Source organism: Topomyia yanbarensis, chromosome 2 (assembly GCF_030247195.1).
Source record: "Topomyia yanbarensis strain Yona2022 chromosome 2, ASM3024719v1, whole genome shotgun sequence".
NCBI lineage: Eukaryota > Metazoa > Arthropoda > Insecta > Diptera > Culicidae > Topomyia > Topomyia yanbarensis.
In genome coordinates, this window is record NC_080671.1 from 295,740,185 (window position 1) to 295,759,878 (window position 19,694).

General features: G+C 40.3%; 2 protein-coding genes across 11 annotated transcripts in view; one reads left to right on the top strand and one right to left on the bottom strand.

The window, feature by feature from the left end:
- LOC131683301 (protein sex-lethal-like) overlaps positions 1–19,694 on the top strand; it is an 814,973-nt gene that overhangs the window by 784,816 nt on the left and 10,463 nt on the right. The gene's annotated exons all lie outside the window — the stretch shown is intronic.
- LOC131683299 (cartilage-associated protein-like) overlaps positions 1–19,694 on the bottom strand; it is a 651,036-nt gene that overhangs the window by 336,475 nt on the left and 294,867 nt on the right. For 6 of the 8 annotated variants that reach the window (XM_058965141.1, XM_058965143.1, XM_058965137.1 and 3 more), the window contains exon 4: positions 13,096–13,221. The exons of the other annotated variants lie outside the window; for them this stretch is intronic. In XM_058965141.1, the coding sequence (XP_058821124.1) occupies positions 13,096–13,221 (126 nt within the window). The remainder of the gene's footprint in view (positions 1–13,095; positions 13,222–19,694) is intronic. 8 annotated transcript variants of the gene reach the window in all.

A 19,694-nucleotide genomic window follows, 5' to 3' on the forward strand; every position in this document is an offset into this window, starting at 1 on the left:
CTCCAGGGGATAATATTATTTTCGTAAGATTAGGGGGTCATTTAGATTTTGTGGCAATATGGTTTGACATTTTTATCAGTGAGATTATTGGAGCAAATAATGTTTAACTAAGGGGGACAATTTTTTACGACTAACTTAAAACTAGGAATAACTAGAGGGCATGATTGAATTTTGTAAAGATTCGTAATTATAGTTATTTTTGTGGGTAGTAGAGTTGGGCATTTTCAACGAGATTATGTAATATAATAGTTAAAATTAGAAGAGACAAGAAGAGCTAAATGCTTCGTGATGATATTGTGGGGAGGGGGGGTAGGGGTGTTACTTCTGGGTATAAGAGTCAGGGGAGGGAGGGTAGACAAACATGGCAGGGAGAGAAAATTATTTCAGTTTCAGGCATCGTGAGATCAACGGATGGATTACAAACTCGGGTGGCTTTCATCAGACTAATCATGTACTGGGACGCCGGGTGGTCCTCCTCAAGATTGCAGGGGTTTTTCCAGACGATTTCGTAGTACGGCTCAGATGTGGATCGGCTACATTTCGAGTTAAGCGTGTTATGTTCGTGCCGTAGGTCCCGTATTTGTTGGCTTATTCGATACAGATTCTTTGATACAGGTGGAAGAGAGTTCTGAGAATGATAAGGAAAATAAGAAGGGGCAGTTAGACTTGTATGTTGATGGTTTTGAGGAACGTGTATATAAGGGACATATAGAGGACATCGCGGCTTGCCAGCACATCTCGAACCGGGACGTTGGTTGGTCTTCCTCGGGCCCGCAGGGTATCCATTAGCCGAGACCTGGCGGAACTGTACTCGGTGCACGCCCAGACAATGTGCTCGATGTCGTGATAGCCGTCGCCACAAGCGCAGATACCACTATCCACGAGCCCAATACGCCGGAGATGTGCATCCAGCGTGTAATGGTTTGCCATGAGTCGGGACATCACACGAATAAAGTCACGACCCACATCCATCCGTTTGAACCAAGGTTTCGTCGATACCTTAGGGATTATCGAATGTAGCCACCTTCCCAGCTCCCCACTGCTCCACGAAGTTTGCCAACTTTCGAGGGTTCTCTGATGAGTAATACTGAAAAATTCGCCGAAGCAAATTGGTCTTTCGTAAACGTCTCCTTCTAAGGCACCATCCTTAGCTAAGGAGTCTGCCTTCTCATTGCCGGGAATGGAGCAATGAGAAGGGACCCATACCAAGGTAATCTGGAAAGAGTTGTCAGATAAAGCACTCAGTAGCTCCCGTATTTTCCCCAAAAAATACGAAGAGTGCTTTCCATGTTTCATCGAGCGAATAGCGTCAACGGAACTGAGGCTATCCGAAACGATGAAGTAATGGCCTGCGGGTAATGTTACAATGACTCCAAGGGTATACTGAATGGCAGCTAGTTCTGCGGCGTAAACTGAAGCAGGGTCACTGAGTTTGTAGGAGGCGGTGAACTTTTGATTGAAAATACCGAAGCCAGTGGACCCTTCGAGGTTTGATCCGTCAGTATAAAACATTTTAGAACAGTCGACTTCTCGGAATTTATTATAAAAAATGTTTGGAACTACTTGTGGGCGTATGTGGTCCGGAATTCCACTAATCTCGTCTTTCATGGATGTGTCGAAGAAAACAGTAGAGTCAGAAGTATTTATGAAATGCACACGGTTGGGATTGTAAGAAGAAGGGTTAATATTCTGCGCCATGTAGTCAAAGTACAGGGACATGAAACGGGTCTGAGAATTGAGCTCAACAAGCCTTTCGAAATTTTCAATCACGACCGGGTTCAAGATATCGCATCGAATGAGCAATCGATATGAGGGTTCCCAAAATCGATTTTTCAACGGGAGAACGCCCGACAGCACTTCGAGACTCATCGTATGGGTCGACTGCATGCATCCTAAGGCGATACGCAAACAACGATACTGAATTCTTTCGAGTTTGATGAAATTTATGTTCGCGGCGGAGCGAAAGCAGAAGCATCCGTATTCCATTACCGACAGTATCGTTGTTTCATACAACCTAATTAGGTCTCCTGGGTGGGCACCCCACCATGTTCCGGTTATTGTACGAAGAAAGTTGATCCTTTGCTGGCATTTCTGTTTCAGATACCGAATATGGCATCCCCAAGTACCTTTCGAGTCGAACCAGACCCCTAGATATTTTACTGTAAAGACCTGAGCGATAGTTTGACCCATTAATAGAAGCTGTAGTTGTGCTGGTTCACGCTTCCTTGAAAATACAACTAGCTCAGTTTTCTCCGTGGAGAATTGGATACCCAGCTTAATAGCCCAAGCAGACAAATTGTCCAAGGTATTCTGTAATGGTCCTTGTAGATCGACAGCTTTGGGTCCCGTAACGGACACCACGCCATCGTCTGCAAGTTGCCTTAACGTGCAGGAATTGTCAAGACATTCATCAATGTCGTTGACGTAGAAATTGTATAACAGGGGGCTTAGACATGAGCCCTGGGGAAGGCCCATGTAGCTAAATCGTGATGTCGATAAGTCACCATGCGAAAAATGCATGTGCTTTTCCGACAACAAGTTTAGTAAAAAGTTGTTTAAAGTCGCTGAAAGACCATGCTGGTGCAGCTTCTCTGACAGAATGTTGATCGAAACTGAATCAAAAGCCCCCTTAATATCTAGGAACACTGATGCCATCTGCTCTTTGCTAGCATAGGCCATTTGAATTTCAGTTGAGAGCAACGCAAGACAATCGTTCGTTCCTTTGCCTTTGCGAAAGCCAAATTGTGTATCTGACAGTAAGCCATTTGCTTCGACCCAATTGTCGAGGCGGGATAGGATCATTTTCTCGAACAACTTCCGGATACAGGATAGCATTGCGATCGGACGGTACGAATTGTGGTCGGAGGCTGGTTTTCCTGGTTTTTGGATGGCGATGACCTTCACTTGTCTCCAATCGAGTGGGACAATGTTAGCCTCGAGAAACTTATTAAATAAGTTCAACAAGAGTCTCTTGGAACAGTCAGGCAGATTCTTCAACAAGTTGAATTTGATTCTGTCTGGCCCCGGAGCTTTATTGTTACACGACAAGAGAGCAAGTGAGAACTCCACCATCGAAAAAGGTGTTTCGTTCGCGCTATCGTGAGGAGACGCGGCGATTTCCTCTGTGCCGGGGCGGAATCCGGACAAACCTTCTTGGCGAAATCGAATATCCAACGGTTTGAATATTCTGCACTCTAGTTAGTACTGTTTCGGTTTCGCAAACGCCGGGCCGTGCCCCAAAGGGTGCTCATCGATGTTTCTCTCGTTAGTCCGTCAACGAACCGGCGCCAGTAACTACGTTTCTTGGCTTTCATCAAACTCTTCATTCGCGTTTCTAACGTCGCATATTGTCGATAGCTAGCGGGTAACCCGTCGTCCCGGAAGGTCTTATACGCGGCGGCCTTCTTCGCGTACACGTCTGAGCACTCTTTGTCCCACCACGGATTAGGAGAGCGTTTTTGTATGTTCGCGCCGGGTACTGGCTTAGTATGAGCTTGATTCGCGCTGTCGAGAATCAAGCCAGCCAAAAAGCTGTACTCTTCCTCCGTAGGAAGTTCTTGGGTAGATTCGATGTTGCCGGATATCGCGGCAGCATAGCTCTTCCAATCGATATTTCGTGTGAGGTCATACGAAATATTGATTGATTTCAATGGCCTTGAACCGTTATTGATTGAGACTACAATCGACAGATGGTCGCTGCCGTGGGGATCAGGGATTACCTTCCACGTGCAATTTAACCGCAGTGATGTTGAGCAAAGGGACAAGTCTAAGGCGCTCGGGCGCGCTGGAGGAGCAGGAATCCGTGTCATTTCACCCGTGTTTAAAATTGTCAAATTGAAGTTATCGCAAAGATCCTGAATTAAGGAAGACCGGTTATCACCATAGAGGCAACCCCATGCTGTACCGTGAGAGTTAAAGTCTCCTAAAACTAGTCGCGGTGCTGGCAGGGATTCTAAGATGTCTTGTAGCCGTCGGTTCCCAACCGCGGTGTTGGGGGGAATATATATGGAAGCTATGCAAAGGCTTTTGCCTTTGGTTGTTACTTGACAAGCGACAACTTCAATACCTGTTATCGAGGGAAGGTTAATTCTGTAGAAAGAATAGCACTTTTTGATCCCCAAAAGCACTCCTCCATAGGGGGTGTCTCGATCCAGGCGAATAATATTAAAGTCGTGGAAGTTGAGATCTATGTCGGAAGTTAACCAAGTTTCACATAATGCAAATGCATCGCAACTCAAATTATTTATTAAAATTTTGAGGGAATCGATTTTCGGGATGATACTTCTGCAATTCCACTGTAGAACAGTGATCAAATCCGTGACCTCGTTCGATGAGTTAGCCATCGAAGGATACAATCGCTGAGAGGAGGGGCCATTTAGCAGTCAACTGCTTCAAAAATGTTCTCACTGTAGGGAGAAAAGCTAACATAAGACTTTTAATAGGATCAGTAATATTGAAAGTTTTTATTATCCAGTCCACTATGTCCGAGAGTTTTATAATTCCAGTGCTGTGATTACTCTCGAACTGAAACAAAGGAACACTTGGGATTTTTGATGTTCCTGGAAGTGCTGGGAACTTCTTCTCTGAGCTTAATCCTCCGAGACCAGGAGCTAATTGATTTGGTTTGGTTGTAACACTTCCAATAGATGTGACTTTCGGAGCCCCGTCAAGGGACACCTTCTGGCCTTTACAAGGAACTTTACGAGAGGAAATGTTCCTCCTCTTCCTATAAATTCTAGGCACCCTAGTAGATGTTCCCTCTTGTGGGTTACCAGCCTCGCCCTCATCAGGAGGCAAGTGAATATAGATGTTTGCTGAGGATGGTGGCGTAGTATTCTTTAACATTTCTGCGAAAGAATGTTTGGATCGTCCCGCAAGGGAACGTTTTAGTTTATCCCCGCGTAGTTTGTACGCGGGACATGCCGAGATATCATGCAGACTCTCCGCACAGTAAGGACACTTTTCGGCTTGCCTACTGCACGAATCATCTAGATGATTCTCCCCGCATTTTCCACAGCGGGCCTTATTGCTACAATGGGTGGCTGTGTGACCCAGTTGTTTAAACTTTGTGCAATTCATGACCCGCGGCACAAACAGACGCACAGGTAGACGAACCTTGTGCAAGAGGACGAAATTTGGCAAAGCGGTACCAGCGAGGGTCACCCGATAAGAGTTTGATTGGGGGTACGTTTTTGAATCATCCCCCGCAACTACTACTGAGTGCAAACGTTTGCACTCAAGTATTTTAACTGGCTGAAGTAAGCGGTCTCTGAATCGGCCAACCCCGTACTTCAGCAGATCCTCACACGTCAAACTCTCATCGGTTACGACGCCTTCGGATTGTACTCTTACAGCCGGAATATACACGTTATAATCCCGCGTAAAGTGCTCACAGCAAGCAATATCGTTTGCCTGCTTTGAGTTGGCTAGCAACACCCTTATCTTGTCCGAGCGGACCCTTGAAATTTCGGTCGCAGCCGAGAACCGTTCCGTCAGGTCTCTAGAAATCTGAAGAAGATTCAGTGATTTAGTCTTGGGCCGAAAGAAGACCACAAATGGACCAGTTGAGAGTTCTGGATAGCATTTGGGCCGGGGGGAGTCTTAGAAGTTGAACCCGATTCAACTTCCATTGGACCATCCGGAGAGGGAACCATAGAAAACGTCAACGCACGGGGTCAGCGCCCGCGCAGACGGAAGAAAGCAATAAATGTGTTACAAAAGACAAAAACCACTTAGCTTTAAACTGGTGTCCAACGACGAACCGATCTAGCTTATACAGCTGGCTATTGTTTAATCCTCACACGCGAACAAAAGACTGAGGACCGAACCGAACTGGTAAAATAACCTTGAATGCGGATTAACACTATTCTTTATCGCCTCACACAGCACTACGGACTAGAAAAAACAACCTCTGTCTCGATGGAGAGCTCGAAAACGAATGACGGTATGGGGTTGTCTTCATGATGATAATAGATCAACATTAATCCAAGATCTTTGCGACAATTTCAACATGACCATCTTAAACACGGGAGAAATGACGCGGATTCCTGCACCACCAGCACGCGCAAGCGCGTTGGATTTATCGCTTTGCTCGACATCGCTACAGTTAGATTGCATGTGGAAGGTGATCCCTGATCCCCACGGTAGCGATCATTTGCCTATCGTGATTTCAATTGCTAACGGTTCAAGACCATCGGAAACAATCAATGTCTCGTATGACCTCACACGGAATATTGATTGGAAGAGTTACGCGACCGCGATATCCGTTAAAATCGAATCCACTCAAGAACTTCCTCCGGAGGAAGAGTACAGGTTTTTGGCTGACTTGATTCTCGACAGTGCGAATCAAGCTCAGACTAAACCAGTACCCAGCGCGAATACCCATGGACGGTGGTGGGATAAAGAGTGCTCAGAGCTGTACGCGGAAAAGTCCACTGCATATAAGGCCTTCCGGGAAGACGGGTTACCCGCTAGCTATCAACAGTACGCGTCGTTAGAAAGGCGAATGAAGAGTCTAATGAAAGCCAAAAAACGCAGTTATTGGCGCCGGTTCGTCGACGGGTTAACGAGAGAAACAGCGATGAGCACTCTTTGGGGTACGGCTCAACGTATGCGTAACCGAAACAGTACCAACGAGAACGTGGAATATTCAAACCGTTGGATATTCGCTTTCGCCAAGAAGGTTTGTCCGGACTCTGTCCCGGTACAGAAAACGTGCCGCGCCGCGTCTCCTCCCGATACCGCGAACGAAACACCGTTTTCGATGGTGGAGTTCTCACTTGCTCTCTTATCATGCAACAATAACGCCCCAGGGTTAGACAGAATCAAATTCAACTTGCTGAAGAATCTGCCTGACACTGCAAAAAGGCGCTTGCTGAACTTATTTAACAAGTTTCTTGAGGGTAACATTGTCCCTTATGAATGGAGGCAAGTGAAGGTCATCGCCATTCAAAAACCAGGAAAACCAGCCTCCGACCACAACTCGTATCGGCCGATTGCAATGCTGTCCTGTATTCGGAAGTTGTTCGAGAAAATGATCTTGTTTCTCCTCGACAATTGGGTTGAAGCAAATGGCTTACTGTCAGATACACAATTTGGCTTCCGCAAAGGCAAAGGGACGAACGATTGCCTTGCGTTGCTTTCTACAGAAATCCAAATGGCCTATGCTAACAAAGAGCAGATGGCATCAGTCTTCTTGGATATTAAGGGGGCTTTTGACTCAGTTTCTATCAACGTTCTGTCAGAGAAGCTGCACCAGCATGGTCTTTCACAAATTTTAAATAACTTTTTGCTAAACCTGTTGTCGGAAAAGCACATGCACTTTTCGCATGGCGATTTAACAACATCGCGATTTAGCTACATGGGTCTTCCCCAGGGCTCATGTCTAAGTCCCCTACTCTACAATTTCTATGTGAATGACATTGACGATTGTCTTGCCAATTCATGCACGCTAAGGCAACTTGCAGATGACGGGGTGGTCTCTGTTACAGGGCCCAAAGCTGCCGACTTGCAAGGACCATTACAAAATACCTTGGACAATTTGTCTGCTTGGGCTCTTCAGCTGGGTATCGAGTTCTCCACGGAGAAAACTGAGTTGGTTGTCTTTTCTAAGAAGCGTGAGCCGGCGCAACTCCAGCTTTTATTAATGGGTGCAACGATCAACCAGGTTATCACATTTAAATATCTCGGGGTCTGGTTCGACTGTAAAGGTACCTGGGGATGTCACATTAGGTATCTGAAACAGAAATGCCAACAAAGGATCAATTTTCTCCGAACAATAACTGGAACATGGTGGGGTACCCACCCAGGAGACCTGATCAGGTTATACCAAACAACGATATTGTCGGTGATGGAGTACGGTTGTTTCTGTTTCCGCTCCGCCGCAAACATACACTTCATCAAACTGGAGAGAATCCAGTATCGTTGCTTGCGCATTGCCTTGGGTTGCATGCACTCGACCCATACGATGAGTCTCGAAGTGCTGGCGGGCGTTCTTCCGCTAAAAAATCGATTTTGGGAACTCTCATATCGATTACTCATCCGATGCGACATTCTGAACCCGTTGGTGATTGAAAACTTCGAGAGGCTCGTCGAGCTTAATTCTCAAACCCGATTTATGTCCTTGTACTTCGACTACATGGCACAGAGCATTAATCCTTCTTCATATACTCCCAACCGTGTTCGTTTCCTAGATACTTCTGATTCTACTGTATTCTTCGACACATCCATGAAGGAAGAGATTCGTGGAATCCCGGACCATATACGCCCGCAATATATTTTATAATAAATTCCGAGAAGTCGACTGCGACAAAAAGTTTTACACTGACGGATCAAATCTCGATGGGTCCACTGGCTTCGGTATCTTCAACAATACTATCACCGCTTCATTCAAGCTCAATGATCCCGCTTCAGTTTACGTCGCAGAGTTAGCTGCAATTCAGTACACCCTTGGGTTCATCGACACTCTGCCCACAGATCACTACTCATTTCGGAAAGCCTCAGCTCTATCGAGGCTCTTCGTGCGGTGAAGCCTAAAAAGTAATTCCCGTATTTTCTGGGGAAGATACGGGAGTCCTTGTGTACGTTATCTGAAAAATCTTATCAGATTACCTTTGTTTGGGTCCCCTCTCATTGTTCTATCCTGGGCAATGAAAAGGCCGACTCATTAGCAAAGGTGGGCGCATTAAATGGTGACATATACGAAAGACCAATCTGCTTCAACGAATTTTTTGGTATTTGTCGTCAGAGGACACTCAACAGCTGGCAAACCTCGTGGAGCAACGGGGAACTTGGACGATGGCTACATTCGATTATCACAAAGCTATCAACGAATCCTTGGTTCAGGGGGATGGATGTGGGTCGGGATTTTATTCGTGTAATGTCCCGACTTATGTCCAATCACTACACCATGGATGCGCATTTGCGGCGTATTGGGCTTGCGGAGAGTAGTCTGTGCGCTTGTGACGAGGGCTATCACGACATCGAGCACGTTGTCTGGGTATGCGCCGGGTATTTGGACGCCAGGTCTCAGTTAAAGGATTCCCTTCGGGCCCGAGGTAGACCACCCAATGTCCCAGTCCGAGATACGCTGGCAAATCGTGATTTCCCCTATATGTCCCTTATTTATACTTTCATAAAAGTGATAAATATCCCAATTTAGCCCCTCTCTTTTTATTTCTCGTTTTTAGAAGTTTCCTCTTGCCGAGTGGAACCGATAAGCTCCAGACTGCCACTATGTAACCGCCGTCGCCCTTATCACTACGAATGAAGCGAGAGCGACTCGAGGTCCGAAGGATTCCCTTTGAAGGATTCCCCGCGGATCCGAAGAATACCATCCGCCAATCCGACCTACTAGACTGAGGCGCTAATTTGTTTCGCTGATCTCCCGTTTGAGCGAAAGTTGCAAGTTTTGCTCTTCTCTACCGGTCACCATCTACGCCTTCTCTCCCCTGTCCTTGATACAACTACTTCTACACCGATTTTGGAAATGACCAAGCATAAGTATCCGATAAAAAATCAAATTTGTATTCCATATTCCTAGTTTTAAGATAGTTGTAATTTCTACTCTTTGTTAAAACTATTGTCCCCCATCTTGTAAATAGAATTGTATCCCTAGTTTTAAAACACCTGTGAAATTTTTCATAAATATTTGTTCCCCCTTTTGTGTACCAAACTACATTGTTAGTTTTAAGATAACTGTAAATATTTCCTAAAAAACTATTACTATTGAATTCCTTGTTTTAAAATTTTTCATAAAAAAAATCTTTTGCCCCCTCTCTTATATATAGAATCTTTTTTCTAGTCTTAAGATAGCTGTAAATTTTTTCTCTTTTATAAAAAAAATATTTCAACATTGTAACCTCCTAGTTTTAAGATATTCAAAATGTCAAAACAAAAGAATTCGGCACCGCCAAGCTAACGCATTTGTGCCTATCAAATAAACGAAATGAATAAAAAATAGTTCCGGGTTAAAAGCGTATATGTCATGAGCATTAGTTTCTGTGGAGCTAAAATTAGGTACGGTATGATCTTATAATGAAGGACACGTGTTTATCATTTGTTTAGTAGATGTAGATTAGACCGACAACAATTGCGACTCTTTTCGGAACACTGCTAATTCAAATGGTAATTGGTAATGTTAATCATTTGCAAAATAATGGCCGTTTATGAACACTAGTTCATCCACAAGAGGTTTCAAGTTTCTATAGTAATATATATATATATATATATATATATATATATATATATATATATATATATATATATATATATATATATATATATATATATATATATATATATATATATATATATATATATATATATATATATATGTATATATATATATATGTATATATATATGTATATATATATATATATATGTATATTTATATGTATATATATATATATATATATATATATATATATATATATATATATATATATATATATATATATATATATATATATATATATATATATATATATATATATATATATATATATATATATATATATATATATATATATATATATATATATATATATATATATATATATATATATATATATATATATATATATATATATATATATATATATATATATATATATATACAGGGTGTTTGGTTCATGGTTAAGAATCTCTCGGGGGGTGATAGACTGCCATATTTGGAGAAAAAAAATTGTTCTACACATACCATCAAATCTCAACCGTTACAGAGTTATTGAACTTTTTGTGTAAAAAACTTATTTGTCTTAAAATACCTGTAACTTTAAAAGTATATTTTGTATTTTAAATGTTTTAGTTCCATTCGAAAGGTGAGAAAATTTCGCATTGAGTGATGCCCTCACATGTTTCAGCTAATGAGTTTAAGTAGCCTTTTCAAAGTAATTTATTGAAAATTAAACAATTTCAAACGATTTTTCGTTCATTTTTTGAAAATCCTAATAGTTAACCCCATCATTTTAATAATTCAGATTGTTAGTCTTGGTGAGCTGCTTAATTCGTTCTTTGACGTGATACACTTACCTTTTCTTATTTTCATGATTTTGGGTTATTCAACTTGGATATTTTTATCTCATTTTCACTAGTACCAGCTCTAATTGAAAAATAATGGCACTTGTCGTACTTTTTTTTCTTTTTATTCGAAAGCCAGGAAAATTTTACAGTGAAAAAAGTATTAATACCTTTCAGTTAAGTGAATTTAGTATTCTTTGAAAGAAAATTAGTTTAAAGTTAGTGCTATTATTAGCATTTTCGTTAATTTTCTTAAAATAGTAAATAATAAACATCACCATTATTATCATGGAAATAATGCATCTCAGCAAGTTCTACAGTTCTTTCTTTGACTCCATTTAATTATCTCTTTTGGTTTCGACGCAAAATCATTTTTATCAGATCGTTTCATATGCAAAAATAACGATTTCGAACCCACTACATTTGTGGCGAGCTCATGCTGTGTTAACTATTAAATAGCAGCAAAATGAAAAAGTGATATAGACAAAGTGTCAAATAAAAAGTTATAGAGAAGATTAAGGGGCATCAAATGAACAATAGTAACGATAAATTTTTTTGATTGATAATTGGAATAATTAAAAAACTCTCCAAACACACAAATTTTGAGGTATTTCGTTAGTAAAAAATCATTTAGTACACTTAACTAAAAGATGCACTAATAGGAAATTTTCTCAGCTTTCCAATGAAATCTTGTAAATAACGATATAAAGCAAATTTTTTAGATTAGAGTCTTTTAAGCACTTGCAAGTAGTCGGTTACAGGAAAAGTATAGTAATGAAATTACAAAGAAATGAGAAGAGATAGAAATATGACGTCCAAGAACAAATTATGAATCGTCCGAAAACTCAACTTTTGGATAATGGATATTGCTATAATCATACTTCATTATTTCGAGAAAATTAGCAAAAACTACTTTACAGCTAAAAGGTAATCAAAACAAATTACTTAAAAGATATGAGAACACCATTGAATAGGAAATTTTCTCACCTTTCGAATGAAACTAAAAGATTTAAAATACAAAGTATACTTTAAAATAGAGGTATTTTAAGACAAATAAGTTTTTTTACACAAAAAGTTCAATAACTCTGTAACGGTTGAGATTTGATGGTATGTGTAGAACAATTTTTTTCTCCAAATATGGCAGTCTATCACCCCCCCGAGAGATGCTTAACCATGAACCAAACACCCTATATATATATATATATATATATATATATATATATATATATATATATATATATATATATATATATATATATATATATATATATATATATATATATATATATATATATATATATATATATAATATATATATATATATATATATATATATATATATATATATATATATATATATATATATATATATATATATATATATATATATATATATATATATATATATATATATATATATATATATATATATATATATATATATATATATATATATATATATATATATATATATATATATATATATATATATATATGGAAACTCAGAAACAATAACTTAAATTCCAATAAAAAAACTTCACAGTAAATCTGCATATCTCAAAACATACAGTCGCTCAGCTTATTATAAAATAAGCTGAGCGACGAACAACTTCATTGAAGGGTTGATTGGAGGTTTCCCTAAAAAGTTATTTAACTTTGCAGATCAACTAACTTTTTTTAAATTTCCTATTCTAAGAATGTGCGAGAAAGAGAGGTAGCACATAATTTTATATGAGAATATCTTTTTACTGCAAAATCGGATCAATTTGCAGTATGCAGTGCAATGTTGATCCTTGTACCTTAAACTATATATCTGCAGATTTTGGGTTGCACAAGATGAATCTGGTATTTTGTGCTGAATTTATTGTTTCTATTGCCTATTTTTCATATATTTTCACATACAAACTTGAAAACTCTTGTGAGTGAACCAGAGTTGTCGAAAAAGCTCATATTTGACAAATGATATGTCAAGCCAATTACCGTTTGATTTACCAGTGTTCCGAAAAAAGCTCAAAATTGTTGCCGGTCTAATGTAGATGCAAAACCGTGCAGAATATTTTATCAATTCAATATACCTTCATAGTATGCCTGTTGAAGATATTGGTAGTGTTCAGCAAACAACTTGATGTAATATTTGCCTCGCACCATGCCCATTTCTCGTGTGCAGTTCCTTTTGCAGTACAATGTATTTGTGAAATGATCTAGAGAATTCGATACTGTAACTTTCTTCTAGTTTAGAATTGAATGGAACATGTTTTCATTAGAAAAACTCTAGAAAGAGAACTGCGGAGAGAAAACCAATATTTTTGGCAACGTATGCCCCGGCCTTATATGGCAACACGTCCAATGTTATAAGGATAAGCAATGTTCGATTGGATTCGTTTTTTGACAGCTAAACTAGGGTTAGCAAATAGGCTAAGATCAAAATAAGGACATATTAAATCTCGACGGAGTAAAATTTGATTTGTTCAGTGATTTTTAGAAAAGATTCGCAATATTGTTTCTTTTTCAAAACTGCAATTTATAAATCCGATTGGTTATAGCGTGGCATCCCGCATTACATTTGAAATTTGTATGAATATTAGTAGGAGGACCTTTACATTTCCATTTCCAAATACGGGAAAAAATCGCTGGAGCCATAATTTGTTCTGGCTACCGGAATGCGGATGAAAGGATGGGTTCCCAGACTACGACGACGCATATCGATGTAAAAAAGTTGAGGGCTGCCGATTTAAAATTGCAGTAAATGGGAAATGAAAACTGCTTTCGAAACATTCCGGCGTACAGACAGGAGATCGAGGTCAATAAACTTGCAACGTAGTTATGTAGCTCGATAAGCTCAGTAGGTCGACAAATATCAATGGAAGTCGACGAACTGCGAAACGAACAAATTTGCGGTGAATTGCTGCAATAACTTTTTAGTTATAAGGTTCCCAGACTACCTTGCCGTATATGAGTGTAGAACGGACCAAAGTACAATATTTAAACAACCGGTAACGTACTCAGTGGCCCTCAAAATGAATCCTAGCAGCTTATAGGCTATAGAAATAGCGCACTCAATGTTGTGCTTGAAGTTTAGTTCGGGAGCTAAGTAGACTCTTAAATCTGTAATGGACGATTCCCTTTTGAGAACGATTTGTGAAATATTGTAGTCGAAATTAATTGTTCAGTGGTTGCGACACAGAGAACAGACATATAAGCTGGAACAAATTTTCCCGAAAAACCTGTGTAAACATTTAAATGAAAATACGTTGAAAATCACCATCGCATACAGGTTCGCATGCATGAGTCACCATTCTATCCAAGTTTGCACACAAGTCCCGTATAGCGATTGCTGGCCGATCGAAGCGCCGCCAAGTGACAAGTTGCTACTTGCTGTTGTCATTTCAAAGCGACAGTTTTATTTCTTACACAAGTTGAAAACTTTACTTGTATATCAGTTCTCAGTGGTTGCGAGTAAAAGATATAATCGAACATTTGGAAGCATTTAAGGTTGAACAGAGAAAGGGCTAAAATCGAAAACGAAAAAATCAGTTTCTTCCACACCGTGTGTTAGATCTTCATAAAAATCAAGCAGCAGTACTGTAACAACATTCTACATAAGCTGATTGATTTTTATGAAGATCTAACACACGGTGTGGAAAAAACTGCTTTTTTAGTTTTCGATTTTACCCCATTCTATGTCCAACCTTAACATCATCCTATTGGTATAGCACCAATTGGTGAATACATCCAACTGGGACCGAAGAACTTAGCGTCTTTTGTATTCCTAATACGGTGATATAGTTTGAAATCGTTAGCAAACGAAAGTTTCATGCACTTCAGCAAATGGTTTAAGTCGTTGAAATAGAGCAAAACATAAATGGTCCAAGATAACTACTAATGCTAGAAAATGATAGATGTTCCAAATTAGATGATTCGAATTAGAGAACAAATTCTTTTTTTTCTGCCAACACTGAACAAGATAAAAAGCATGAAACAAGTTTTAGTTTGAAACATTACTTCAACTAATGAACTTAATCAATGCTTTTGAATCATTGATTTGAACTTAATCTATTTAATTTTAAATATACCATGGACTAAAATTAAGGATATTTTAAGAAAAATTAAGGACGCTTTCTAAAATCATCGAAATTAAGGTCATGTCCTTTAAAATAAGGACTGTTGGTAACCCTAGCTAAACGCAAATCCAATCGATCCAAAATGGAGTCTCCGCAGTTCTCTTTCTAGAGTTTTTCTAGTTTTCATCTCAACATATTGCTTTTCACATAGTTTCCATAGTTGCAACAGATTCTGTACATATTTATAACACGCGTAACGAACGTAAAATGTAACTTAATTTTTTGATATCCACGTTTCTCCCTTTATGACATAGGGCAGTCAGTTACATTCGCTCAATCGAGCATTGCAGACTTTCGTCAAAAACAGTTTAAAACCTTTGCAGATTGTGATGTAGCAAGAACCGCGTGTGTGTTTAGAGTGGTTCGACATATGACAGTTTCCAGCACAGCACTTTTTGAGTTCCTTTTATGGTTCAAATTGCCTCTGCAAAATTTGGTGGCGGTCGGTTGCTTCCCGGGTTTGCGCATCGTGTTCAAAGTTTGTATGGGATTTTATATGGGGAAATCAGTTATTTTGCATTTACGTTTATAAAAATCGCTATTTCACTCAATATGAAAAACCAGTTTGGAAAAAGTATAGTTCTAACCTTGGTTAACAACTTTGTCGAAGGCGGTAACTAGCTACGAGTTCTCAAAAAATTGTTATAACGATTTCAAAACTTATGGTTCAATCCAAATGCTTATGCGGTTTTACATATTTCAAAACCCTATTTCTTAGCGGTTCAATTCAATTGAACCATAAAATTGTTGCAAAAGAGCACTAAAATAATAAAAGAGCAATTAAAATCAACTAATGCCCCATGAAAATATTGGAAATGTTCCATAAAATGATACATTTTGCGCCATAAATTAACTGACATTGATCCATAAAATATTAACAATGTACATTAAAACACGTCAATATGTTCCACAATATCGACAAAAACGTTCCACGGTATTACAAAATGGAGCAATAAAATGTTAGAAAAAGTTCCATAAATTTGATGAAAATGTTTGCTAAATAATATTTCTTGGTCCATAGAGGATGTAAAAATGAACATTAGAAATACAATGTTGATTCATATATCGAGCGTTAAACTATGGTTCATGGATATTTACAAAACGATCCATAAGAAAATGTAAAACGATCCATTAATATGTGCTTATGAACCAGAAAAATTAATTTTAATGAATTCATGAATTTTTGCTATTCGAACTAATAACAAAGTTTATTACATTTGGTTGTAATGTCAAACTACAACAAACAATGTATACATGCAATGCATATAACTACAACAAACAATGTATACATTATAGTTAAACTTAAGCTTCCGTATCCCACTAGTCAGGTAACTGACCTTAGCTAACCTGAAATCATTATGGCAACTCTTTAAACGGCAGGGTATCTATGATATAAGCGCGCTGAGAGTTTTTAGACCACTGATACAGGCTGGCATGAGTCGCAAATACCAACTATCTGAGGCGAAAACGGACACTTTATACACGAACACTGACGAATGTGGCTACGCCACTTCGCTTTCTAGTGCGCTGTCCGACTTCGCTGCCGCTCAGTCGGTTTTTAACTAGTTATAGCCCCTATGTTTAGGTAAACTGGGCAAACGAGAGGACCACAGGTTCGCTTGCAATTCCAGGTACGGGTTAATCAATGCCTCGTCCAACGGATCCTCTGCGGCTGTTATGAGTATTATTAGGCAACTTATTTTTTCAGTTTACCATACTTTGGTTAATAATTTTACATTTCCGCGCTCGGATGCGGTTTATTTAGGTTTAAATAAACCGTTTTGGCAAAAATCCGCATTTAAACTGGACCTTTATCACTAAAGTCTGTAAACTAGATAAGGCCATTACAAATCTTTTTTAAAAATTATGTCCAAGTACAAATTTTTTTCCGAAGGGGGGGGGGGGGGTGCAAACAAAAAATAAATATTTATTTTAATAAACACAATTTTTTTTTCTTTTTACATTTTCTTTCGATTGAACAATCGTGGACGTTTCCACAGGGTGATTTCGTATAGCGAGGTTGAGCTATTTGTTTTACTAGAAAAATTCAAGCAAACATTACTGAATCAATCAAAAGTTCACATAGGAAAGGGATGCTAAAGTTTTCGTTTTAAATAATTTTCCGAACAGTGCAATTTCTAAATTCCCAAAAAAAGCTTGAAAGTTCTCTAGAACTTAATGTAAACATTTAAGAGTACATTAAGGTATTAACTTTTGGTTGCTTGAATAGTTTTCATTCCGTTGTGGCGGCACATGGACCGACTGTACACACAAGGCATGAAAATCGGTCAAAGGTGAACCTGCTTGATAACAATGTACAGAAACAGGATTGTAACATTTCACTTATGGACTTTTGGAAAACATTCTGGATATCTGAAAATGTCTGTATGTTTTATAGTATGGTTAAAAAAGCTTCAAAACTGCATTGGCCCTAGGTGGGACTCACTTTTGTGCCTAACCACTACTAACAGTCCTCACTTTTCTTCTTTCAAAAAAGTGAGGTTCTCGTGGAACAAAAGCACGAGACTGAATCGAAGCGTTATATCGTGGGAGGCTGAATCAGTCTCAAGACAAAATGATACATTAGAGCGGTTTAGCTCCGAACACATATCCGGCTAATCGCAGTGATGAACTTCCGTTAGACATTTGGCTCCCGTTTCTGTGAACCATTTAGTTCCTGCTTTCGCGAGCCATCTCAATTCCTCGTCGGAAGTTCTCCCGATACCGATACCTGTTGCGCGAATCATTTAGCTCCCAGTTTTGTCGCAATCTACTCGCATAGTCAATAAATCCTACTCAAAGGGCCAACCAGTACTTGGCGAGGACGGTTCGGCGATACCATATAGAGCGTAGCTTCTGGATCGCTGCTTCCGGTTCGTTGAAAACTCGACGACCCATCGCTGGTGCTTCACTCGACCTACTCGATCTTGTCCCTGACGGTGAAACTAGTCTGCTCACATGCTTCGGTCCAGCGATTTCCGCTGGTTCGTGGTGCTCAGTACACTGGCGCCTCAAGCAAAGCTGTGGTTACTCTCACAGCCTTCCCCTTAACATAATCGTCGTGACTTTAAAAGTTCAAGTCGATTATATATTTTCCGACCGCGCTGTCTTTCGGCTGCTAGTCACCACCAACTCTGTTTTATGATGGGCAATCGTCTCCGTGTCGAGTATCTCCTCTTCTAGCGATTGTCCGATTACTTGGAACACCACATCATCCGTGAAGCCGAAAATCGTTATATCTCTGGGAAGGTTCAGCTTCAATACTCCATCGTACACTGCGTTTCCGTAGGAACGTCAGTTGTATCTCTGCTGTCTCCACAGCTCCCATAACCGTTTTCTTGTTTTTTTTTTTTTACAATGGAGAAGACCTTTATGTCCTAGCCCAGTACACGTGCTATTGGTAGGGTCCAATCTACCACACGGGGTGCACTGGGGGCGTGTCGGACTCGAATGGTGACTCTTCCATTAATACCGACTAAACTCCATTGGGCTCCGCCATCTATCCCCAGGAACTACCTTTCGGCATTACTTCTGGGGGATGGCCGTACTTAGCGTATGCTCTCACTCGTACCTTACATTCTCGCACACTCACTCCCATCTCGGCATGGGTATACCATACCTCCGTCTATCATCCGCCAATTCACTCACTCTAACTCCTCGCCTGCTGCTCGGCGCTCCATGCTCTCTGCAGCCGGCAGGCAATCTGAGTAGTAGCAGTCGAAACTGCGTTCCACTTCTCTACCGCTTGGCACATCCCCTGTACAAGGGTATCAGGGGTTGTGTCCAAGCCGCAGACGCCTAGCATAGCGCCTCTTTCGACGTCGAAGCGGGGACATACGAATAGTACGTGCTCCGCAGTTTCGTCGACACCTGGGCAGTCTGGGCAGACTGGGGCCTCAGCGTGCCCAAACTTGTGGAGGTACTGTCGGAAACAGGCATGGCCTGACAGGAATTGTGTCAGATGTAAGTGAACTTCCCTATGGGGTCTTCCCACCCAGCTAGATATGTTAGGTATCATCCGGTGGGTCCACCTACCTCTCGACGAGTTGTCCCATTCGCGTTGCCATCTGGCGACCTCACGGCACGCTCACGGACTCCCCTATTGCCACGCAATTCGAAACAATCTTCGTCTTCCCGGATGACCAGCCCGACTGGCCTCATACCCGCTATCACGCAGGATGCATCATGTGATACCGTGCGGTAGGCAGATATCACTCTGAGATAAATCAAGCGATAGGTGCTCTCCAATTTGCGACGGTAGCTGGTTACTCCCAGTGCCCTCGCCTAGGACGGTCCACCGTACCTAAGGATAGATACGGCTACACCGGCCAGTAGCTTGCGTCTACTAGCGCACACCTTGGAGCTGTTGGACATCATCCTCGATAATGCCGCGACAGTCACCGAAGCCTTCTTGCACGCATAGTCGACATGGCTGCCGAAGGTCAGCTTGTCGTCTATGATGGCCCCAAGAATCTTCAGACTCCGCTTAGAAGTTATCTCAACTTCTCCCGCTTGGATAACTGCTTGTTGTACCGACTTGCGGTTATTGACAA